Source organism: Schistocerca americana, chromosome 1 (assembly GCF_021461395.2).
Source record: "Schistocerca americana isolate TAMUIC-IGC-003095 chromosome 1, iqSchAmer2.1, whole genome shotgun sequence".
Classification (NCBI taxonomy): domain Eukaryota; kingdom Metazoa; phylum Arthropoda; class Insecta; order Orthoptera; family Acrididae; genus Schistocerca; species Schistocerca americana.
In genome coordinates this window covers 650,526,689-650,553,056 of record NC_060119.1, presented here as the reverse complement: position 1 = coordinate 650,553,056, position 26,368 = coordinate 650,526,689, and the positions used below count along the sequence as shown (strand labels likewise).

The 26,368-nt window shown below is 41.8% G+C and overlaps 1 protein-coding gene across 1 annotated transcript in view; it reads left to right on the top strand.

Moving 5' to 3' along the window:
• The window catches only part of LOC124585841 (chitotriosidase-1-like), a 102,260-nt gene that overhangs the window by 26,403 nt on the left and 49,489 nt on the right, over nucleotides 1-26,368 (top strand). Inside the window, exons 2-3 of the mRNA XM_047131406.1 lie at nucleotides 12,090-12,266; nucleotides 21,694-21,974. Coding sequence (XP_046987362.1) covers nucleotides 12,090-12,266; nucleotides 21,694-21,974 — 458 coding nt within the window. The remainder of the gene's footprint in view (nucleotides 1-12,089; nucleotides 12,267-21,693; nucleotides 21,975-26,368) is intronic.

The window sequence follows — 26,368 nt, the reverse complement described above, 5'->3', positions numbered from 1 at the left end:
TTCTACTTCCCCTGCAACTGCATTCCAGTCTCCCATGACTATATTCAATCTTTCAGTATCCTAGTACAATTTCTCTATCTTTTCATCTTCATCTTGCAACGTCCGCATGTATACCTGAACTACCATTGTCGGTGTTGCTTTGCTGTCGATTCTGATAAGAACAACCCTATCACTGAACTGCTCACTGTAACACTCTCTCTGCCCTACCTTCTTATTCGTAACGAGTCCTACTCTCGTTATACCATTTTCTGCTGCTGTTGATATTACCCCATACTCATGTGACCAGAAATCCTTGTCTTCCTTCCACTTCACTTCACTAACCGCTGCTATATCTAGATTGAGCCTTTGCATTTCCCTTTTCAGATTTTCTAGTTTCCCTATCACGTTCAAACTTCTGACATTCCAAGTACCGACTCGTAGAATGTCATCCTTCCGTTGATTATTCAATCTTTTCCTCATGGTAACCTCCCCTCTCGCAGGCCCCTCCCGGAGATCTGAATGTGGGACTATTCCGGAATCTTTTGCCAATGGAGAGATCATCACGACGCTTCTTCAGTTACAGGCCACATGTCGTGTGGATACACGCTACGTGTCTTTAATGCAGTGGTTTCCATTGCCTTCTGCATCCTCACGCCGTTGATCATTGCTGATACATCCGGCTTTAGGGGCAGTTTCCCACCCCTAGGACGAGAGTGTGCCCTGAACCTCTGTCCGCTTCTCCGCCCTCTTTGACAAGGCCGTTGGCAGAATGAGGGGTGACTTCTTACGCTGGAAGTCTTCGGACGCCAGTACTGATTATTAATGAAAATATAAGCAGCTGCGGATTCGAATCCGGGACCGAAGACGTTTTGGTTATAAATCAAAGACGCCACCCCTTTATTTTATCTCATTTTGTCATTATTGTTCGTTGCATTTGTTCGTAGCCGACGTCCCATGACACCTGTTCAGATTCATCATCGATCAGTTCACTCAGTTTTTTATTACAGAGGGCAGCTAATCCTCTGACCGAACACGCTGAGCTACCGTGCCGGCACCCCTAGACCATGAGTGTATATTAATATTAATTATTTACTCTATATAACCTTGGATAAAATATTCCAGAGATAAAATAGTCCACCATTCTGATCTCCGAGCGGAGGTTACTCGGGAGGATGTCGTCATCAAGAAAAACAAAATTGGCATTCCACTCGCTGGAGGCGCTGAAGACCGCAATGTTGAGCGCCCTAGCGATGCAACAATAACATACCACTTGTTGATGTGTAGATTGTTAGTTCCCTTAATCGGGCAGATAGGTTAGAGAAATTAAAAAGAAAAGTGGAAACTTTGAAGTTAGATATAGTGGGAATAAGTGAAGTGTGGTAACAGGAAGAACAGGACTTCTCGTCAAATCAGTACAGGTTTATGAATACAACAAATAGGGGTAATACATGAGTGGATCTAATCCTCTACTAATATTATAAGTGCAAAGTAACTCCATCTGTTAGGCTTTCACGACTAACACGCTTTGCGACTTTGATGAAATTTTCTACGAAGATAGTTTGAACACTGAAGAGTAACATAGTCTACTTTAAAAATTGCGCAGCTCAGTATATTTATTGATCTGAATAACAAAACGCTAAGTATGGAACAGTAATTATGATTTGAAAAAGCTGATTGTTCTTTTACTTTTGAACTTCATTACGTTTGCGAAAATCCTTTTCTTCTCTGATACGGTCTACATAACACGATAATACGTTTCAACGTAATGAACACAATGCTTATACAATCCTCTAAGGGCTTCGTGCCTAATATCAGTCGCAAGCTCTTCGCATTTTAGACACTGAGCGTCATGCGTCTCTTATAAATTCTAAAACGCGTTTAGATTTGTGCGAGCTGCTCGTGATCATTCGGTTAGCGTTACTGCTTGTCGGACGTAGGCTCCGGTGTTCGTTTCCTGTCCTGGTCGATTTTTTTCCTCTCGTAAATGACTGTGTGTGAAGCCCTCATCGTAACTGTAACACTATCGACGCCCAAATCGGCGAAATGACGTCAAATAAAAAGACTTGCACTAAGCTTAGCAACATCCCGATCGGGATTTCCTGGACATTTTCTGTTATGCGAGCGCGGCCGAAGGTAACAGCTTAAAATACAATCCTCAACGTGTTTAATCCACACCAGTCCATACTTCCATACTAATATTAAAAATGCGAATGTAATCCTTTCAGTTACGCTTTCACGACTAAACTACCTGTTCGATATCCATGTAATTTGGCATGCAGATAGTTTCAACATGGAGGAAGATCATAGGCTTCTTTAGAAAGTTTTATCTTTTTGAGCATAATTAACATTTTGAAATGTGGTGTGCGTGACTGGGATGCAGACACGCTGGAGCGATGATCGGCTACTCTGTGTTTATACACTTCAAATGGTTCAAATGACTCTGAGCACTATGGGACTTAACATCTGAGGTCATCAGTCCCCTGGAACTTAGAACTACTTAAACCTAACTAACCTAAGGACGCCATACACATCCATGCCTGAGGCAGGATTCGAACCTGCGACCGTAGCGGTCGCGCAGTCCCAGACTGAAGCGCCTAGAACCGCTCGGCCACACCGGCTGGCGTTTATACACTGAAGAGCCAAAGAAACTGGTACACGTGCCTAATATCGTCTACAGCCCCCACGAGCACACAGAAGCAACACGACGTGGCATGGACTCGGCTAGTGCTAGGGGGGGGCTGACACCATGAATCCTGCATGGCTGTCCATAAATCCGTGAGAGTACGAGGAGCTGGAGATCTCTTCCGAATAGGTAGCTGCAAGGAATTCCAGATATGCTCGGTAATGTCCATGTCTGGGGAGTTTGGTGGCCAGCGGAAGTGCTACATTCAGAAGAGTGTTCCTGCACCCACTCTGTAGCAGTTCTGGACGAGTGAGGCGTCGTATTGGCCTGCTGAAATTGCCCAAGTCCGTCGGAATCCACAATGGACACGAATGGATGCAGGTGACCATACAGGGTGCTTACATACGTGTCACCTCTCAGAGTCGTATCTAGACGTATCAGGAGTCCCATACCACTCCAACTGCACACACCCGACACTATTACAGAACCTCCACCAGTTTGAACAGTTTCCTATTGCCATGCAGGGTCCATGAATTCATGAGGTTGCCTCCATACCGGTACACATCCATCCCGACGATACAATCTGAAACGAGACTCGTTCAACCAGGCAACTTGTTTCCCGTCATCAGCAGTCCAATGTCGGTGTTAAGAGGCCAGGTGAGGGAGGCGTAAAGCTGTGTGTCGTGCAATGATCAAGGGTACATGAGTGACCTTCGGCTCCGAAAGACCATATCGCTTATGTTCCGTTGAATGGTTCGCGCGCTGATACTTGTTGATAGCCCAGCGTTGAAATCTGCAGCAATTTGTGAAAGGGTTGCATTTCTGTCACGTTGAACGATTCTCTTCGGTCGTCGTTGGTCCCGTTCTTGCAGGATCTTTTTCAGGCCGCAGTGATGTAGGAGATTTGATGTTTTACCGGATTCCTAACATTCACGATACACTCGTGAAATGATCGTACGGGAAAATCCTCACTTCATCGCTGCCTCGGAGATGATGTGTCCCATCGTTCGTGTTCCGACTATAACACCATGTTGAAACTTAACTTAAATCTTAACCTGCCACTGTAGCAGCAGTAACCGATCTAACAACTGCGCCAGATTCTTGTTCTATTATATGGGCGTTGCCGACCGCAGCGCCGTATTCTGCCTATTTACATATCTCTGTATTTTAATACGTATGCCTATACCAGATTTTTTGGCTCTTCAGTGTGTAATGCAATCTTTCAGATTCGACATACCGCAAAATAGTAGAAACACATTCCATTATGTACCTGCAAACCGCCACTGCATAACTTTTTAATACAATCTCTACAGCAATATATACCCAGACATTTATAAACTACATGTCAACGGCCTCGATGGAGTGGTAACACCGATTCCCGTCAGATCACCGGAGATAAGCGCTCTCGGGTTTGGCTGGTACTTGAATGGGTGACTATGAGGGTGTACTGAGCGCTGTTGGTAAGCTGGGTGCACTTAGTCATTATGAGGTAAATTAAGGAGCTACTTGCATGTGAAGTAGCGCCTCGGGTCTCGTAATGACCGTGAAAGCGGTGAGCTGGCCACATGCCCCTCCATATCCGCTTCCAGTAACTCCCATCGGCGGAGGATGACACGGCGGCCGGTCGGTGGCGTTGGGCCTTCCGAGGCCTACTCGGACGGAATTTTTATGTTACTGCCATCACTCATCATAACAAAACTACCGACACGCGATCGCAGCCGCGGTTAACAGCCAGTAATGAATAAGAAAACAGGAATGCGAGTAAGCCGCTATGAACAGCATAGTCAACGCATTATTGTAGTCAAAGACACGAAGCCAACACCCACCACTATAGTACCCCAACTAGCTGCTCAGAAGATGAAGAGACTGAAAGAATGAATCTTGCTGTATAGAAAATTATACATGTCGTTAAAGGAGATGAAAATTTAATTGTGTTGGGTTTGTGGAATACGATAGCAGGAAAAGAAAGAGAAGGAAAAATAGTAGAACGATACGTACTTGGGGAAGGGAATTAAAGAGAAAGCTGCCTGGTAGGATTTTACACAAAGCATAATTTAACCATCGCTAACACTTGGTATAAGAATCATGAAAGGAAGAGTCCTGGAGACACGGGTAGATTTCAGATTCATTATATAATCTAAGACAGAGATTTCGGAACTAGATTTTAAGCTTTTAGACATTTTCAGGGGAAAAGTAGACTCTGATAACAAATTTTTGTTACGAACTATTCATTATAAATGAAGAAATTACATAAAGGTGGAAAGTGAAGAGGCATGGGCCTGGATAGATTGAAAGAAACGGAACTCGTTGAGAGTTTGAAAGGGAGCGTTAGGTAGCGATTTACTGAAACAGGAGAAAGGAATGCACTAGAAGAGAAACAGAAGAAAGGAATGCAGTAGAAGCTTTGAAAGATGAAATAGCGAAGGCAGCAGAAAACCAAGTATGTAAAATGACAAAGTCTAGTAGAAATCCTTGGATATCACATCACATATTAATTTATGAAAGGAAAAAATATTAAAATTTAGCAAATGAAGCAGGCAAAAGAGAATAGAGATGTCTAAAAATGAGATTGACAGAAGGTACAAAATGGTCTAGCAGGAATGGCTAGAGGACAACTGCAAGTCTATAGAAGCAACTATTGCTATGGAGAAGAAAAAACCGGCTGTAGGAAAATTAAAGAGATATTTGGCGAAAAGATAAGCAGCTGTATGAATATCAAGAGCTCGGAATGAAAACCAGTTCCAAACAAAGAAGGGAAAGCTGAAAGGTGGAAGGAATACATGGAGGGGCTACACATGGAAAATGACCTTGAAGGCAATGTCATACAAAGAGAAGAGGGAGTAGATGGAGATGAGAGTTTGAGACAGCACTAAAAGACGTAAGGCACAGCGAGCCACCTGGACTAGACGAGACAGCTGATATCCTTGGAAAGCCAGATATGACAAAATTATTCCACCTGGTGTGCAAGACGTAAGAGAAAGGCGAAATATCCTCAGACTTCAAGAAGAATGTAATAATTTCAAATCCAAATAAAGCTGATGGGTTTAAGGGTTTAAATGCTACCGAACCGTCAGTTTAATGTCATAGTTGCAAAATATTGGTAATTATTTACAGAAGAATTTGCAGCCGACTTTGGGGAAGAGCAATTTTTATTCCTGAAAACTGTAGCGTCAAGCGAAGCAATACTGACCCTATGAGTGATCTCAGGAGATAGTGTCAAGAAAGGCAGACCTACTTTTTATAGTATTTGCAGATGTAGAGAAAGCTTTTTTCAGTGTTAACTGACCGACATTCTTCGACGTTTTTAAGACAACAGATACAAAATATAGGCTATTTACAACTTGGAAAGAAACCGGCCTGCAGGTATAAGAGTTGAAGATCATGAAAGGGAAACCAGAGTTGAGAAGGAAGTGAGACGTAATTGTAGCGTATGCCTGACGTTATTGAATCTCTTCACTGAGCAACCTGTGAGGGAAACCATGGAGAAATTTGGGAAGAGAATTGAAATTCATGAAAGGGAAATAAAAATTTTTCCGCTTCCCAGTGACATATTGTAAATCTACCAGTGACTTCTAAGGTACTTAATCGAATCGGGGAGAAAATAAATTTATGACGCAGCTTAGATAAAAGGAAGGTTAGATAAAAGGTTAGTTAAAAGAAAGGACGCACCTTGAAACATCATGAAACTGTCTGTTTGGTAATAGAAGGAAATGTGGGGGCTAAAAATTTAAGAGAGACCGAGGTGTGAATACCTGGAGCAGGTTCAAATGAATATACGTTGCGATAGTTATGCGGATATTAAGAGGCTTCCACTGGATAGACTAGCTTGGAGAGCTTTTCATTTATCATGTTTATGCGGTCTGGTTTGAGAATATCAGAGAACAGACAAATGATAATAGGTAATGATAGTAATATGTGATCAGAGTATGTTAATACGAACTTTGTGAGCTTGACAATGGCTTTTTGCGTAAGGTCCGTCCATTGTAAGTTTGACCGTGAGTGACTTTTCTTAAAATATTTCTTTGTCGGGCTTCTTAGAATAATTCCGAAGTTTTGGTTCGGGCTGGACTACTGATAATATTTGTAACACGGAACCTTTAGCCATGCCAAGACGCCGTTTAATTGGAACAAAAGCTTGCAGCATCAATGAAACACAAGATTAAATAATATCACTGTATTCACAAAAAGTATACTAACTTACATAGACACTTACATTAATTCTGTTGCTGTGTGTAACTATGAGTACGCCCAGTGAGGATGCGTCTCAATAAAATAAAATAGTGGCGGTGTGCCAAATAATTATCTGCAGCGATGGCAGATATGCGTTCCTCTCAACGGCTTCAAGAACTAAAAAGGTGCCGTCTTCTTTAAAGACAACTGAACTGCGTAATTATTCTAATGTTTCAGGGGTCGCACGCCACAATCAACACAACCTCTTATACTAATTAATATCTTAAGTATTTATTTATTTATATTCTGGACTTATATCTACGTTTTTGCAATATATCCATGCCAATGCTGCAAATGTGCCTTTAAAAATTGCATGAAACCAGTGTTCGGACTAAAGACCATAGCAACAACATTTGTATGATTTGTGTTTTATCGACTTTTTACTTTGTTTTTCGAATTTATTTACTCTATTATTCATAAGTTATGTATAACAAAATACGTTCGTGGTCGCATTATTATGCAGCAAATGTCGATTAATGCGCTATGTGTATAAATACGGACCATATAATCAACTTACTCAAAATTTTAATGACTATACGCTGCAGACGCGATTTGAAATGTAGTTTATTACCCGAACACTGACCAGCAGTTAAATTTTATATTTGTTTTACGAAGAAAATAGTACAGCTGTATAAATAAGCACAATTCGAAATACGACATGTTGAGGAAAACATAACTCATGTTTCGCTTTCCATTGTGGTTTATGTATCTTGCACTAATTTTCCAGAAAGAAAGTTAATCAAAGACTATTGTTAAAATATGCTCAAACAATAAATTAGAGACATCTGTTCAAACACAGACATCCTGCAGTAACCAACCAACCAGATCAAATTTCCTAACTAGGAATTTCCTTTGTTTTCAGTTCTGGCCATTTTGGAATTCTAGCGCACTGCGGGGCACCTAGCTCACAGCTCAGCTTCGAAGACGCGGATCCTGGCGCTTGTGGTTGAAAATCTGGGTACACCGTTGGTCCTAATCTGTGCCGTGGCGACTACGCGACCAGAAATAGTTACTCGACTCGCAGTCGGCAGTGATAAACTGATGCGTGGCTTCTAATAGGATTGAGTGAAGTCACTGTTAATTGCTGAAAAAAGGGAATTCCATGGTCGTGGGTTGATTCTAAACCATGAACTTCACAGAAATACACTTCTCATTCTAACGAACACAATTAAACCAAAAACAGAAAATATTTAGATTATGGCGTAGGCGAAGTATCTGCAGGATTAGGTCTAAGAGCTGACTGACTGACTCGATACTCTACAAAATCTAATGTTCAGCACCATTCTGTTCCGTAAACACTGGAGTGACATTATCTCCGTCATATATTTACCAAAACTCGAAGTTTATTGTACTGTGATAATGTCACAATTATGACCGGTGACTCATGGGTTTCTTCTGAAATTGTCATCATCATGATCATCATCTCATAGTTAAGGATTTGCCGTTACGCCTCCTTATAGCTATTAGTACTCCTGACTTCTTCTACCTAAAAACGAGTTATTGTTGTTAATAAAAAAATGGTTCAAATGGCTCTGAGCACTATGGGACTCAACTGCTGTGGTCATCAGTCCCCTAGAACTTAGAACTAATTAAACCTAACTAACCTAAGGACATCACACACATCCATGCCCGAGGCAGGATTCGAACCTACGACCGTAGCAGCAGCGCGGCTCCGGACTGGAGCGCCTAGAACCGCACGACCACCGCGGCCGGCTTGTTGTTAATATTTTAATTGAAAGTATAGCTGTCTGGTGCTTCTCCTCGATTTACCTATCAGCGTGCAAGACGTCTCCTCACGTAACGTGCTGCCCCCCACACGACGGACTTGCTGTAAGCATCGTAAGCAGCGAGGTATCGTATTCGCTGCGCTACCTCTCCCGAAGTGGAAACAGCTTCCCACTATGATTCTCTATCTAAGTCATTGCTCGAGAAAATATTGTAATTTATGAGTCTTAGTAATTTAAAACCCTAATTAAATAAAATATTAAGGACCCGATTATGGCAATGTTCGTCGCTCGCTCTCAAAGACATTCGTCAGCTCCTCACCCTAGCATAATCATCAGGTCTGTTCCGCAGAGCCTATACGTGCGGCATGAAGGGGCAGAGCTGTGCCCGACCTGCACTACCACCTACGTTCCTTGGCATTATGGAAGTTGCAAAGCACGCTAAAACTCCCTAGGTGACGCACGAAACCTCTGGGGTCGTCTCTGAGCTTCATTAGTGGAGCAGGCTATATAAGCTACTGACATCATTGTTCAAGACAATCTGTTTGTATGTACCACCTTGCGACGTAAATGGTCGTATGGCGCTAGTGGCTGAGATAATCTGTCTGGAGCTGTTTGGCCGCCTGGTGCAAGTCTTTCTCTTTGACGCCACGTAGGTGACTTACGACCTTTGAGATGAAAATGAGATGAAATGATTATGACAACACAAACATCCATTCCCTGAGCGAAGAAAATCTCCGACCCGGACGGGAATCGAACCTTGGATCATCGATCGAGATGCAGCGACGGCAGCCAATAGACCAAGAGATGTGGATCAACCTGCGAATACGATCGTATGCAGTGCATGACATTCAATTAAACCTCAACGTAAGTAAGGTCTTAGTTTCGGGGCGTTCATTTATCATTCTCCTGTAGTTAATATATTCTCTCGCTTTTTTGACACTTTCTGGGTCTATGGCTATAGCCCTTACTATAGTATATGATCCGTCTCTGTAGTCCCAACACGAAATCAATACATTCAGAAGTCACTAAATGTAAATCATTAAACTCAGTCGAAATTATCGCGTAGATAACGTGATGCCTGTAGTCCAAAGTGTGTGTGTGTGACATTTCTTGGGCTAGGTGCAGCAGTGAGCCGTTGTTTATACATACCAGAAAAAACCACAGCACCTAGAAGGAGTTGTGCGACATAAACGAAAGTTAGCAGGTGTGTTTCTACATCTGAAAAAAATGGTGTCTACTCAAATTTGCATGATTATCATCAGAGTGGCGCTAGTAGCGCCCCTATGCAAATGCAAATTTGCGTTAAATACTCGCTGTAACGGTCGTGAACGTGAGATTGGACGTAGAGAGTTGATGTCGGTCAAGAATGGTTTTACGGTGATAAAGACGCCATTACCAACACCTCACTGAGTTTGAACGTGGTCTTGCAATACGGCTACGAGAAACTGGATGTTCCTTCTACGATGCTGCAGCAACACTCGGCAGGAATGTAGCCATGATTGCTGGCAGTGGTGGTCTCACGGCCACGTGACGCTACCGAGAGGGAAAATAATCGTGTTCGGTGGATGGCTCTGGCGCATCGTACTGCATTTGTAGCATCGATCTGAGCAACAGTTGATATCACAGTGACACAACGAACTGTTACAGCTCGGTTACCTCAAAGACATCTCTGAACCAGACGCCCTCTAGCGTGCGTTCCACTGACTCCAAACAACCACCGTTTGCGACGTTATTGGAGTCACGCGAGAGCTCATTAACGGTCCCAGTGATGGCAGTGTGTTGATTAGGAGGCCAGTTGAGGGCATTCAACCAATCTGTCTGCGTGTTAGACTCGCTGGACCTACACCTGCAGTTACGATCCAGGGTGAGATTTCGTAGGACAGCAGGAGCTCCTCCGCGGTTATCCCACGCACCCTAACTGGAAATCTGTGCGTCTGCCAAATGACTCGATATGCTTTGCAGGCATTCACGAGCAGCAGTCCAGGGTGTGCTTTCCAACAGGATAACGCTCGTCCACGTACCGCTTTATTGCCTTTGACCTCCTTGATCACCAGATTTGTCTCCAGTCGAGTACGTATAGGATATTATCGGACGACAATTCCAGTGTCATTCACAGACAGCATTAACTGTCCCCGTATTAACCGACCAAGTGCAACAGGTATGGAATCCATCCCACAAACTGACATCCGGCACCCGTACAACACAGTGCATGCCTGTCTCCATGATTGCATTCAGCACTCTGGTGACTACACCGGTCACTGATGTACCAGCATTTCCCATTTGCAGTTGCTTATCTCGTGCTTACGTTAACCTGTGGTTTGTAATGTTACTCACTTAATATGATTCCGAAATTTTATTACTGTACATTAACTATTTTTGGTGTTGCGATTTGTTCTGCGTCAGTGTATTTGGTTTGTCATTTATCATTCTGACAATAGAAGTTAGAAAATACATTTCACAGTTAACAACACTTCGTCACACTAAACAGGTTAAGGTGGTGCAACAGAGTGAGTGTACTTTGAGCGCTGAAATGTATTTTTAGTGCTACAGGTAGAAAAAAAGGTTCACCAGTACTACAGCGAGAGTACTTGCATGAAATATAGGCACACACTTAAGTAATGTTCAGATGGCTCTGAGCACTATGGGACTTAACATCGGAGGTCATCAGTCTCCTAGAACTTAGAAGTACTTATACCTAACTAACCTAAGGACATCACACACATCCACGCGCGAGGTAGGATTCGTACCTGCGACCGTAGCAGTCGCACGGTTCCAGACTGAAGCGCCTAGAACCGCTCGGCCACCGCGGCCGGCTCTTAAGTAATATAACTGTTTGTATCTTGCGTGTATAATAACAGAATATGTAAGTCGAAAGCGATGAATACAAATGAGAATATATACGCATTTCAGGCTACTGATGATGTCTCAATAAACTGAGACGAAATGTGCCTGGGAAAACAAATGTTGCCTTTATTCAGTTGCATAGAGATGCTCTTCTCCTAAAAATCGTTAATATAAGATAATGAATTCATCACGGTCATCCGCAAACGCCCAATAACCTTCATAACAGGTGGGAAGAAGACAAAGATAAACCAATACAACAAGAAGGTGGCCCCGAATATCAACAGCAATACGGAATTCCTACATCTATCCCTAAAGTTTGTTTCCTGAGAATGGGACTAATTTTGAGTTTAATTATTGTTTGAGAAAATATTTTTCTTTCTTTATTTTCATTCTCCTTTTCTGTTTTCTCTCTATTTCTGACGTAAAACCAGCGCTAACTGCAGCATTTAACTGAAGAGTTTATTTGCTTCAGGCTTGCAAACAAAAATATGAACGAAGTTTCGCATTAGACGCAGTTATTTCCCTAAATAACATTACTACCAGGAACTGGTAACGTCAGCATTTTTCCGTGAAAATCTGTATCAGTTTTAATCTCACGTAAGAGCCACCATTAGTCAATCCCTTGAAGAGCATTCACTACTTACGGATCTGCTGATAAGATCTTCTGGTGTACACTTGTAATTTAGACAGACAGCAGCCTGATAACACTGGATTATCGGACGCTCAGAAGAAAAAGTATAAAACGTCGGTCCGAACTGGTACCAGCGTGGTAACTGCAAAGCCAACATCAGACCTCGCCATTACCATGTGGAGTTCGGTTGCCGCTCTCCTGCTTCTGGGGCTGACGGCGACAGCCTCGGCCAGTAAGTCTTCCATATTGTACTGATTTTTTATGCAGTTTATCTAACTTTATTCACTTCTGGTCATTTACAACACCCCATATCCTAAGTAATCATCTGTATTGCCTGTCCAGACCTTAACTGCTCCTACATTTTATCACCTCTACTGCTATTCCTGAGTGTCTCCACATCACCCACTAATTTTCCCCTTCCTGTAGCAAAACTTCCCACAGACTTTGTAAGTTTGTTAGTTGCCCGGTCTTTTTGCTTGACTGTTTGTTGGTCGTCATATTGATTCGGCGCACGACTATTTATAGACAGCATTACAGTACGATCTTATTCACAAGGAATATGTATCACTGTAATATCTTCCATAAATGTGTGTCTACATGACATGTGTACTCTCAATCTGTTCTTCCAATCTTCAGTATAAGAAATAAAAATTAACTGGTTCATACTGCACATTACTATCCATAAACGAATACGCTGAAGGAAAAGAATACCATGAATGAGTTGTGTGGCATAAACGAAAGTTGATATGCATTTTTCTACATTTGAAAGATGATCTATATTCCAGTTGCGTGCCAGTCGCATAACAGTGGCGCTACTGGCGCTACTATGAGGACACAAATCAGGTTTGCGTCAAATTGACATTGGACATTGTGAGTTGGTTAGGCAAGAGTGCCTTTAACGCGATAAAGACGCCATTATCAATATCTCACCGAGTTTGAACGGGGTCGCGTAATAGGGCTGCTAGAAGCAGGATGTTCCTTCTGTGATATTGGAGAAACACTTGGCAGGAATGTAGCCACTGTACATGGCTGCTGGAGCGATGGCCAAGAGAATTTTCGTTCAGAAGAACACCAACCCTCGACGATCACGTTGCACTATCTAGAGGGAATACCATCGCGTTTGGCATATGGTTCTGGAGCATGGTACTGCGTCCGAAGCTGAAATTTGAGCAGCAGTTGACACCACAGTGACGTAACGAACTCTTGACACATTGGTTATCAAGGACAGTTCCGAGCCAGAAGCCCAGAACCGTGTAAATCACAAACAAACAAACAGCCGCCATTTGCGACTTAAGTGGTGCTAAGCTAAAGGTCATTAGAGGGTAGGGTGGAGACCTGTTATGTTTTCTGATGGAAGTTGGTTCTGCCTCGGTCTGGTGAAGGTCGTGTGTTGTTTATATGGAGGCCAGTTGAAGGCCTATAACCAACCTGACTGCGTGCAAGACACACTGGATCTACACGTGGAGTTATGGTCCGGGGTTGCGATTTCGCACGGCAGTATGAGCACTCTCGTGTTCATCCCACGCACTCTGACTGCAAATTTGTACGTCAGTCTGATGATTCGACCTGCTGTGCTGCCATTCATGAATAGCATTCCAGGGGATGTTTTCTAATAGGATAACGCTCATCCACATACCGCTGTTGTAAGCGAACGGGCTCTACAGACTATCGGCATGTTACTTTGGCCTGCTAGATCACCAGACCTGTCTCCAATCGGACAACAACTCCAGCGTCATCCACAAACAGCATTAACCGTCCCTGTACTGACCAACCAAGTGCAACAGGCATGGAACTTCATCCCACAAAATGACATACGACACCTGTACAACACAATGAATGTACGTTTGCACGCTTGCATTCAACATTCTGCCCGTTGAACTGCTTATTTATGAACGAGCATTTCACATTTGCACTGGCTTATCTCGCGCTTATATTAACCCGTGGTGTTGCAGTGTTAATCGCGTATATATATGTTACCTAGACAAATGTATTCCCGAAATTTCATTCTTCTACATTAATTATTTTTTGGTGTTGCGATTTCTTTTCCGTCACTGTACTTTGCGCGAATGTTCGCACTAACGGGGCCCGTGACCCAATTCGGACTTGCTTATTTTATGAGCCAATCTCGTAGAGATTAATTGTCTATATCTCCATTTAATTGTTTGAGTAATTCGGTTGCAGTCCTTATCAAATGCTTCATTATCTTCTGCGGTCTTCCCAGTCTCACAATTTCACTTCTATACAGTTATTTCTCTATTGCATGCTAATATTTGATATTATGTTAAAAACCGTTCTCTCTTGCACCAAACGGTATCTGATATTTTCTTGCTATGCCCAGCTTGTGCAAACTTATATTATAGGTAACATATTTTTCCACTTCTTCTATTAAAACATCTTCCACACTTCTGCTGTTTACTTGGTCCATCTCTCATTCATCTATAACTTCTCATCACTTTCACCCACAATCTAAATTTTTTTCTATGTTGTGCATTTTCTTCTCAAAAATCTCTAACTTTCATTGATTTTAGCAACGAATGTTATATCATGTTTTAGCTTAGCCCTTAGTGTCTCTTACTATTGCACACTTACCATGGTCTTAAATTTCCACTTCAGCTTTCAAGAAAAAGCGGGGGCGATACGTTTCTGCGCTGACATACACCATGATTAACATATATTTGTAGCTGATTCAACTGTGGGTTCTTGGTAAAACGCTGTATATCGGATTAACTAAACGAAACATGTTTATCTTTGCTTGAGTCTCATCTTTGGTATCAGTTATGTACTAGAAAATCGTCTTATAACTCGTAATCTAGGTCTTGCAGTAACAACAGAGTTTGTGAAACAAAATCAAAAATGTGTTTCGTTTAGTCAGCACAATACACTTCTTTTCCTTTATTTTTCACTTTTGATGCTGCAGAGAGATATTATCTTCACATTGTTCTGAGAAATTTTCACGGTAATCTTTTCATGGCTTCTGGTACGCGACTGTTCTTGTGCCGTGCGTAGGACGATATACAAAATGTAATTCCTAATTTTAGTAATTCCTAGTTATTTAATCAACTAACAATGATTATCTATGTTCTGTTTCACTCTGTACACTTTCAAATTTTGATCACTTTACTTGGTCAACTGTTTTATTTCCATAAAATTTCTCTTCTTATTCTAACTGACTTGGAGAAAACTCTGTCCATTCCTTCCACATACTGCTGTACGACACTTCATACAGACTTCTCATTAGCACTTCTTATGTTAACACTGTGACGTTTTACTTCTATAAATTAAGTAAATTTTCCATGTTAATAAGTCTACCGTTGAGTAACGTAAATGTATCGGAGATTTTTAAAAATATATGACTCTGTATAACTCAAGTTCTGAAGCGACGCACTTGTTCTCTGTTTCTGGAAGGACATATACGAAGGTGACTCAGTGAGTAAGTTAACAAGAACACTTGAGAATGTATAAATATTCCGCGTGAATTAAACTCCGTATCTGCATAGAAGAGACGATCAAAGTTTTCATACAGCTGTCCCACTGAGCTTCGAAATACAGTTTTATGATGGAACTGTTGACAGATGCATGGGTGACGATTGAAGTGCGAATTGTTATAAGGTTTTTGCTTTTAAAGAAAACATATCAGCTGCAAGTCATTGTCAATTAGCAAAAGTTTACGGTAGTTACGTAAACAGATGTGGTTAAGGTGCCATGATCTGATAAAGGATTTCTTAAAAAAAAAAAAAAAAAAAAAAAAAAACACCACCAATCTAACCTTTGTCTTCCAAACAAAAATTTTGCATCCATGCAGTCCACACGCTTTAATCACAGCATAACCTCTCGAATTGAGAACAGTGCCAGATGGCTCTTTGTTTTCTTAAAAATTGTGGTCTTCTTCCGAAGAAACGCTGTTTTTATTCTTCCCACAAATTCCCGAAAACGTAACCCTAAGTTTTCATTTACCCGGAAGAGAAATTGGATTAAAGAATACTTTAAAAATTAACAAAAACTTTATGATGCAGAACTGCAAGTCTTCGAATGCTATTCCCATTTGTCGTTCGACACGATAGCATGGAACTCTTTTGGAAGTTTCGTTGCTATTCATCACATTGTTTCTACTCGCCACATTTACGGTACTCTAAATCCTTAGAGACAAGTACTCGCCACATCAACATCCAGCTAACAACCTTGATCAACTACTTTTTGTGAAACATTTCGGGTTCGTTCTGTATTTCACAACAGTTTGTTTACATTGCACCAAACCGCAACCCCGAGATACAGCAGTACTTTCCTCCGTATGCAGACGCAGTGAGATGCCAGTACAGTAGCTACGCCGCATGATATCCTCTGGCGACGTCCAGTATCTTCTTTCTCTCATGAGAGGAGTTGCTTTGTAGGTTTCAGTGCCTCAGTCTCTAAAATGGAACCCTAATAAAATCGCTTTGCTGTCCGAATGTTTGTCCGACTATCCGACAATTAAGAACCTTTTTTCTCATGAGTGCGTAGACACCACACGTTCAGAAATCTATGGTTTCTTGGCTGTGTAAAAATTTTAAGATTGTAAGTCATTTCAATTGAAAGATACGGCCATTTATGTCACCTATCTGATCGTCGGCAAATCACTCACCAAAACGTATAGAGTACTTCCTGTTGTGATAGAATCGTGAAATTCGGCAAGAAGCAAGGTTTCACAGTACAAGTAAAGTAAGAAATCTGAAACTTTTTAACCCTTTCGCGTCTGAACTTTTTCTTTGCGGTGTAATGCTCTTAGGTGATTTTTCAATGATTTTAGGCGCCACATTTATACCAAAATATGTACCCGTTTTCAAACTTATACTTTTTACACTTGGTTTCTTTTTATGCACCAAAATAACTAATTTTGATATTCACGGTAAATGATAACAGCCAAACAGTTGCAGGATAAAGATTTATTGAAATCCTTAGCCACGGTTTCGGTATATCTAAATATACCTTCATCAGAAGCAAAAATGCACTAAAATCACATCCTGCAGTGGAGATACATAAAACAGTCGTGCCAAAGGCGTCGTCAGTAGTTCATATTAAAATATCACCTCCATCTGTACAGCATAATTATCCATTCGATTTTTTTATGTATCTCCACTGCAGGATGCGATTTTAGTGTATTTTTGCTTCTGATGAAGGTATATTTAGATATACCGAAACTGTGGTCAAGGATTTCAATAAATCTTTATCCTTCAACTGCTTGGCTGTTATCATTTACCGTGAAGATTGTCAACAGTTGCTGCCTCAGCCATGTTTAAAATTTTGTAATTTTGATATATTCACTGTTTTAATAAAGAAACTGATCATTTAAAACTTTCACGCAAAATAACAACAATAAATTCATTTTTTATGTTCGTCCTTGTGATTGGAGGTCTGGGGGACCGCGGCCGTTCACTTATGTAAGGAAATGAAACGCCTTCAGCCACCCTTATGATGTCATTAATATATAAAAATACACTGAAGAGCCAAAGAAACTGGTATACATGCCTAATATTGTGTATGGCCCCCTCGAGAAATGCGACAGTGGCGCAACACGACGTAGTATGGACTCGTCTAATGTCTGAAGTAGTGCTGGAGGGAACTGACACCATGAATCCTGCAGGGCTGTCCATAAATCCCTAAGATTACGACGGGGTGCAGATCTCTTCTGAAAAGCACGTTGCAAGGCATCCCAGATATGCTCAGTCATGTTCATGTCTGGGAGTTTGAGGGCCAGCTTAAGTGTTTAAACTCAGAAGAGTGCTCCTGGAGCCACTCTACAGCAATTCTGGGCTTGTGGGGTGTGTCATTGTCCTGCTGGAATTGTCCAAATCCGTCGGAATGCACAATGGACATGAATGGATGCAGGTGATCTGACTGGATGCTTACGTACGTGTCACCTGTCAGAGTCGTATCTAATCGTATCAGGTGTCCCACATCACTCCAACTGCCCACGCCACACACCATTACAGAGCCTCCACCAGCTCGAACAGTCCTCTGCTGAAATCCAGGGTCCATGGATTCATGAGGTTGTCTCCATACCCGTACATGCTCATCCGCTCGATACAATTTGAAACGAGACTCTTCCGACCAGGCAACATGTTTCCAATCATCAACAGTCCAATGTCGGTGTTGACTGGCCCATGTGAGGCGCAAAGTTTTGCGTCGTGTAGCCATCAAGGATACATGAGTGGGCCTCCGGCTCCGAAAGCTCATATCGATGATGTTTGTTGTGTGGTTGGCACGCTGACACTTATTGATGGCCCAGCATTTTGTGGAAGGGTTGCACTTCTGTCACGTTAACAATTCTCTTCGGTCGTCGTTGGTCCCGTTCTTGAAGGATCTTCTTACGGCCGCAGCGATGTCGGGGATTTGTTGTTTTACCGGGTTCCTGATATTCACGGTACCCCCGTGAAATGGTCGTACGGGAAAATTCCCACTTCATCGCTACCTGGGAGATGCTGTGTCCCAACGCTCGTGCGCCGACTATAACTCCACGTTTAGACTCACTGAAATCATGATAGCCTGCTACTGTATCAGCAGTAACCGATCTACCAAATGCGACAGACACTTGTTGTCTTATATAAGCGTTGCCGACCACAACGCCGTATTCTGTCTGTTTGCATGTATGTGTATTTGAATACGCTTGCCCATACCAGTTTCTTTGGTGCTTCAGTGTATTTCTGTTGCAGTTAAGACACATTAAAAGATTATGTAGCAATTGTAGCCAGAGCGTCTGAAAGGATTAAACTGTAACTGTATTACACAGATAATATCCTTCTTCCATTTGCATTCATCACTCTTCAAAATATAATTGACGAATATTACTGTACGTTAACATGAAATGTAAGTTGCAATCATGTTTTAGTAACTAAATGAAAAGTGTTTTATTATATCTTCTCTCTCTCTCTCTCTCTCTCTCTCTCTCTCTCTCTCTCTAAACTGCAGTCCCTTGATCGTTTCTTTTTGCATGTCCAGGCTACGTTGAGAAACTAATGTAGAGATTTTGATACGGTCTTGGAATTCCCGGGATCAATATTTTGCCAATTTCGATATCAATAAATGTATGGATACATAAGGTGTTCCGTTTATCTTGGCCGGCCGGTGTGGCCGTGCGGTTCTAGGTGCTTCAGTCTGGAACCGCGTGACCGCTACGGTCGCAGGTTCGAATACTGCCTCGGGCATGGATGTGTGTGATGTCCTTAGGTTAGTTAGGTTTAAGTAGTTCTAAGTTCTAGGGGACTGATGACCACAGATGTTAAGTACCATAGTGCTCAGAGCCATTTGAACCATTTTTGAACTGTTTATCTTGCTCACCCAAAACAACTTTTTCTGATACGTTAAATGAAAAATTGCTTCAACCAAAGTTTTTTGACATCATTGGGTAGTTCTTGCTGAGGGTATACGTTTTATGTATCTCCGTAGATGTAGGAGATACAGGGTAGACGTTAAATTTTTTGAATGCAACCATGTACATTTCATTCAAGATTACACACACTCTCTCCAAGAGTTATTGAAAAATATATGACACTGTACAATTTTATCCGAAAGTAGTAGCTATGGAAATGATAAATAATACGTGTCTTCTCTACTTTAAATATCCCTTCAATGGATTTTATTAACTAAACCATTTGACCTCTTCAAGACACATTTGAAACTTTTACAAATTTTCAGTAAACATTGAATACAACAGTACTACAACGCATAGTAATTGGATCTTATTGTGTAGTATCTTATTACAGTACTTATTACAGTACTTACGACAATGCAGAAGTAAAATGGCCCTTTGTAGTATCTTTTCCTGTGGTACTACCACTGCATGGAAAACAGATCATTTACATCACATGAGCAAAATAACGACCACTGGCTTTCATACATAGGGTCACTCTGCGGATGAAGGACGTACTACATCATGCTACAACTTCCTCTGTGATGTGTGTAAAAGCATCAATAATGCGTTACTGCATGTTCTCCGGTGTTGATCGAACGGTTTGGTAGACAGCATCCTTGACAGCTACCCACAGAAAAAAGTCCAACAGTGTAAGATCCGGAGATCGGGCAGGCCAAAATAGCTAGCCCAACGCGTTCGGTCGACCTACCTGGGTATTTACGGTCCAGATTTTGTCGTGCTTGTAAGGCGTTAGGGGCAGGGACACATCATGCTGATACCACATGACTATCCTTTCATTCGGAGGTAAGGCGTCCAAGAGAACAGGAAGTGTGTGTCTTAAAAATCGGGCATATTGTCTACCATTTTGGTTGCCATTTACAAAGAAAGGTCCGATAGTGGTATCTCCAATAACTCCGCACCGAACATTAACGTTCCATGGACGTTGATGCCTACCTGTCGTAGCCATCGTGGATTATTGATGGATCAATACTGCATATTTATCATATTGACAATTCCTTTGTTGGAGAATGGCACCTCGTCGGTAAAAAGAACATCTGAGAAGAAAATAAAATTAGTCAGAAGTTGTCGCTGAACCCACTCAAAAACTGAACCCTATTGTTGAAGTCATTCCCATGAAGATTTTGATATAAATGAACATGGTAAGGATGGAATTTATGCGTTGCAGAATGCGATGTGCGTTTGTTTTCGAGACACCAACTTCATGTTGAATTCGTCGTGTGCTGACTTAGGATTCACGGCTTCGGCAGCGAACACAGCGACCTCAGCAGCTGACGATTTCGAGACCTTGCGTTTAAATTTCCCGTTTCACATTGGCGAGAAACAAGTCGACCAAACATCCACCGAGAAGGCGACAGCTTATCGGGAAATCGTCTGCTGTACAGTAGTTATGCCTGAACAAAATTTCGCCCGCCTACAGTAAATCATAGGACAGTTAAGCACAGTAGGATAGAAGAAAGAAATAATCACAATGTTCTCTAACAGTACTGAACACAAAAATGCAATTACAAAATTTATTCATGTCGACGTACGTTTTCTGCTTTATCGTCATGCTTGTACATTATACACCTTTAAACAACAAAAACTGTTTTCACAATGCGCGCTATCACCATGCAGTTGCTAAGTTTTTAAGATGCCGACTACATTGCAGGAGAGATGAGTGCGTCTGTTTACATGGGTCGGAAATCATAAACAAAACTCACACCTCTACTACAGCACTACAATGGGTACGTAATTTGTACGCTCAAGGTAGTAAACTGCTTTGTTTCTCCTTAAACTGTGTACTCTTTATCGTTTGCACATCTACGTTTTATTCATAAAAATAATACATTCTCGAATAGCTGTTGGAGAGGGCAAGTGCATTCTTGAATAAAATGTCTATTTAAAAAACTTAGCCTCTACCCTGTATCTCCTACGTCTGTGGGATACATGAAACATATACCGTGTTCAAGAACTACCCAATGATCTTAAAAAAGTTGATTGAAACAATTTTACATACAGTGCTTCAGAAAAAAGTTGTTTTGGGCAAGCAAGGTAAATGGACACGCTCATAATTAAGTAGGTACGGGACCATCAGTCCTCGAACCCTACTCACAATCGGCCAATTTTTTTTAACCTCCAGCTACCCTATCGTCTTTCCTCGACACCTCGACCCTGCTGACGCGACCTTGACCTGCCGCATAACAAGCGCTGCGAGGCCGGATCGAAGACAGTCGTATTAACCGGCCGTGGCCCGGCCTGTGTCTCTTTCCAACAGCGAGCGTGTCGTGCTACTGGGGCTCGTGGGCGACGTACCGCGCGGGCCCAGCCAACGTGGAGGTGGCCGACATCGACACCACGCTCTGCACGCAGGTGGTCTACGCCTTCGCTGGCCTCGACGAGACGACCAACAGCATCAAGTCGCTCGACCCCTACAACGACCTGGAGGAGAACTTCGGCAAGGGCAACTACAAGAAATTCACTGCGCTCGCCGACCAGGGCGTCGCGCCGCTGCTCGGCGTCGGCGGGTGGAACGAAGGCTCCGTCAAGTACTCCACGGCAAGTATCCACACACCGGCAGCAATGATGAGGACTTTATAGGAGCGTAGGCCCTCGCGGCTGGAGTCCACGCGGTGCGTGACTGCAGCATATTTAAAAAGAAAACTACTATCAATTTTGGCTGTTATTCCAGACAGCCTTCATCAGGATGACTTTTCTGGCTTGTCGTGGCGGCTTTATAATTATTACTTGAAAATGGCTGCGCGTCTTGCCATCCTACATATTACACTGAAGTCATAAAAGCAATGGGATACCTCCTAAAGTCGTGTCTGACCTCCCTTTGCACAGTGTAGTGCAGCAACTCGACGTGATACGAGCTCAACAACTCGTTGGAAGTCCCCTGCAGAAATAATGAGCCATGCTGCCTCTTCAGTCGTCCACAGTTGTGCAAGTGTTACCGGTGCAGGATTTTGTGCACGAACGTAGCTCTCGATTATGTCCGAGGCGATTCATGTCAGACGATCTGGATGGCCACGTCATTCTCTCGAACTGTCCAGAATTTTCTTCAAACTTGTCGCGAACAATTGCGGCACGGTGACGTGGCCTATTGTAATCCACAAAAATGTCATCGTTGTTTGAAAACATGAAGTCCGTGGATGGCTGAAAATAGTCTCCAAGTAGCCGAACATAACCATTGACAGTAAACGATAGGGACAGTTGCAGCACCAGAGGACTCAGTACATTCCATGTAAACACAGCACACACCATCATGGAGCCACCACCAGCTTTCACAGTGGCCTGTTGACAACTTGCGTCCATAGCTTCTTGGGGTTTGCGCCACATTCGAGCCATACCATAAATATAAAGCAGCAACAACAAGTCAGCAGTAATCAGCTTGATCCCGTGCAATAGCAGCCGAATCGTTGGTAGTTCTGTAATATATGACACGGTCGTCCATACACGCACAAGTACTAAATTCAAATGGAGATTCTCTTAAGCAGTATAATACGATAAGTGTGATTCGTAGTGATGTTTCTCAGCTACAGCTTGAGAACTTGTTTTCGCTCCTTCTCCCTCTCTTCGATGTTACAACAGGTGTTAGATTAGTACTGGAAGGAAGTAACAGGGGTTGAATGAGTGATGAAGCAAGAGGTTGGAAGCTTGGTCCGGAAACGTATATTAAACGACGGACTAACGTGCGAACCGTCATCTACACTGATATTTCGTACTACGAAGTATGTCTCAAATGTTAGGAGAATGGCAACATTTAAAAAAAGGAACACTTTTCTCCAGTTTGCAACGTAACCTTTGTTGGTCGGACGAGGCCTTCGGTCATAGCCTTGTTCGCAGAACAGATTCGAAACCTTCAGAAGGGAGATCGTTCTAATTCTAACGACAGAACTCCACTGAGTATTTAATGGCTCAAAAATAATTTATTTACATCAAATTAGTTTATGTGAAATATGTACTTTCGCGACGGAAACAAACGGCTTTACCTCTGCACGAGTGGAGAAAGCTGCACGTGTGTGAATTCCACAAGCATTTTGCACATACAGGGATGCTATAACTCCAGTAAATGTAAGGGACATGTGATCTCACTTGCAACTCCTCGTCGGACACTACCTACGTGTTTTTTTTTCCTAAACTGATTAAGTGACTCAAACAAATTATTCAAAATCATATTGTACCACCATAATCTGTTATGAATAACCTCTGTTGTTGCTACTATCGCGAATCGTCGTCAGACACAACAAGTTCTTCAGTCTTTGGTCTAATGACGATTTGTGTTAGTCGAAATTGATAGCAAGACTCTCTACAGCAGCTGATGGTGGTACAACATGATTTTCGATAACTATCTGTAAACTGTAGAACACGACCTACTGAAAATACACAAATTCCAATTAAAAATCAAAGTGCTTAACCAAAATATAATGCAGAGCCTCTTCTTCGTACAGGTGCAGCAAAGGAGTGTATAGAACGCTACATTACTACTTGGTCCATAGGTCATGAATACAACATTCGTAATGAAGTGGGACGTGTCAGTTTAACATAAATTATATACATATCTTTTTTACAGTTACTGCCTCATGTCTACAAATTTATCTATTGACTATAAAAAGTTGTCATTAAGAAATTCTTTTAATAATTTGTTTTTTAAATGCTGGTTGGATATCTGTCAGACTTTTAATGCTATTTGGTAAATGACCAAAGGTCTTTGTGGCGGCATACTTCATCCCTTTCTGTGACAAACTCATATTTAACCCGCAATAGTGAAGATTATCCTTTCTTCTAGTGTTGTAGCTATACACTTTGCTGTTATTTTTTAATTGGAATATCATAAGTGAATATATGTATTGTGAAGGTACTGTGAATATCCCTAGTTTCTTAAATAAAAGTCTGCAAGGTGATCTTGAGGGTCTCCAGCTATTATTCCAGTCCCCCATGCTTATTAGATTTTCATCTCCCTTTACACACTGAATTACCCGTTCAATATCCTCATATACTTTCTCTATGTCTTCATCTTCTGCTTGCAATGTTGGCATCCATAGCTGAACTGTTTATGTTGGTCATGGTTTACTGTTGGTTCTGATAAGAACAATTCCATCACAGAAATATCTGCAATAATTCACTGCCTACGCTACCTCTGTGATCATAACAAATCATAATCTCTTTATACCTTGTTCTGGTGTTGCTGTTATTACACTATACTCGTCTGGCCAGAACAACTTTTCTCCTTCCTACTTCACTTCACTGATGCCCACTACATATACACTTAACCATTTCGTTTCTCTTTTCAGATTTTCTAGCTTCCCTACCACGTACAAACTTCGGGAATTTCACTCTCCGACTCGTAGAATGTTACCCTTCCGCTGTTTTTCAATGTGTGGTTACTTCCTCCTCGAGTGTCCTCTCCCAGAGATCCGAATGGGGAACTAATCCGGATCTTTTGCCAATGTAGAGATCATCGTGACAATTTTTCAAATACAGGGCACATGTCCTGTGGATATGCATTGTGTGTCATTAATGCTGTGGCTTCCACTGCGATATGCATCCTCATGATATTTCTTCCACATTTTGTAGGCAGTTTCCCACATAAGGGCAACAGGGCGCATTGAAACGCAGTCCGCTCCACAGCCCTATTTGCGAAGCACGAGGGTGATTACACCTGAAGTCTTCGGTCAACATACTTTGTTTGTGACCATAATGCCTAACTCAACGTTTCCAAATATATTTCTTGTTTTGATGACTATTATTATTTATTGTTTGGCAATCACTGGCTGAGAGAAAGTTTTTCCATTTCTTGATTAGCCATTCTATGGGAGCAACAGCCTTTGCTCGATAATTTACAATTAAGCGGAGACAGTGCGTGTGTCTTGATAACAAACCTTTGAACCTTGGTCGTGTTTTCAATACCACAAAACTTTAGTCTGTATTGTGAAATGTGGTGGTCACTGACAAGTTATCGTTCACGATAGTGACCTACTGTTTTTTGTAGAACTATTCCGATAAAAAACTACATCGAAGTGGTGGTCACTGACAAGTTATCGTTCACGATAGTGACCTACTGTTTTTTGTAGAACTATTCCGATAAAAAACTACATCGAAGAACTGACCCATTAAGACTAACACAATAATATGAGGGCAGTACAATTTAGACAGTTTGTAGCCATCTCTGTAGCACAGTATTCATGTTTCATCTCCATGCCATCAATAAGTTACGTGCTTTTTATAACAGTAAGACAATGGAATGAGAGCCATTACCACACAACAGCCCCATTGGAACTGCTAATCTATCTTATTCCGGGACACAAAACAGGCAACACACTATTATTGTCTTTCTGGACACCTGTAACTTATTCATTCTTTTAATTGTATCTGCATTTAGGGCCCGTAACCACACACCTAGAAGGACTTCCAGACTCAGAGCACGGAGAGAAAAGTAATAACAACCCGTAAGCATCAAAATGTACGTATCTCAAGTTACACTATGTTACTGGATTACTCATGAACAGAATCAGTGCCGATATTTAAGAAAATTGAAATTTTATTCTAAATTATACATACAGTATTCACTGCTTTAGCGACTGAATTCGATTGTCTCAGAATGAACGAAGAGCTTCGAGAGCTGCTAAAGAATGTAAAGGTCCTCAGTCTACCGGCGTGGTTCAATACGGTTTAATGGCAAGGGAATATCATCGCACGTAAGAATATATCTGCATTGTAATGCAGTTCCGACAGTGCTGCTAACGCTACCTGCAAATACATAGGAACAATGTTACTATTGAAGCAACATTCGATAGCATGCATTGTGACAGCTATTGACCAGTTCGTTCGAAGACACAGCACACAAAGAGCGTGCAAGAAAAACGTTACATTTATAGTTTCTCAGATCAAATCAGTTTTTAAAAGCTTCTGTATTCTATACATTGGCAATATTTCAAGCGTGATTATGC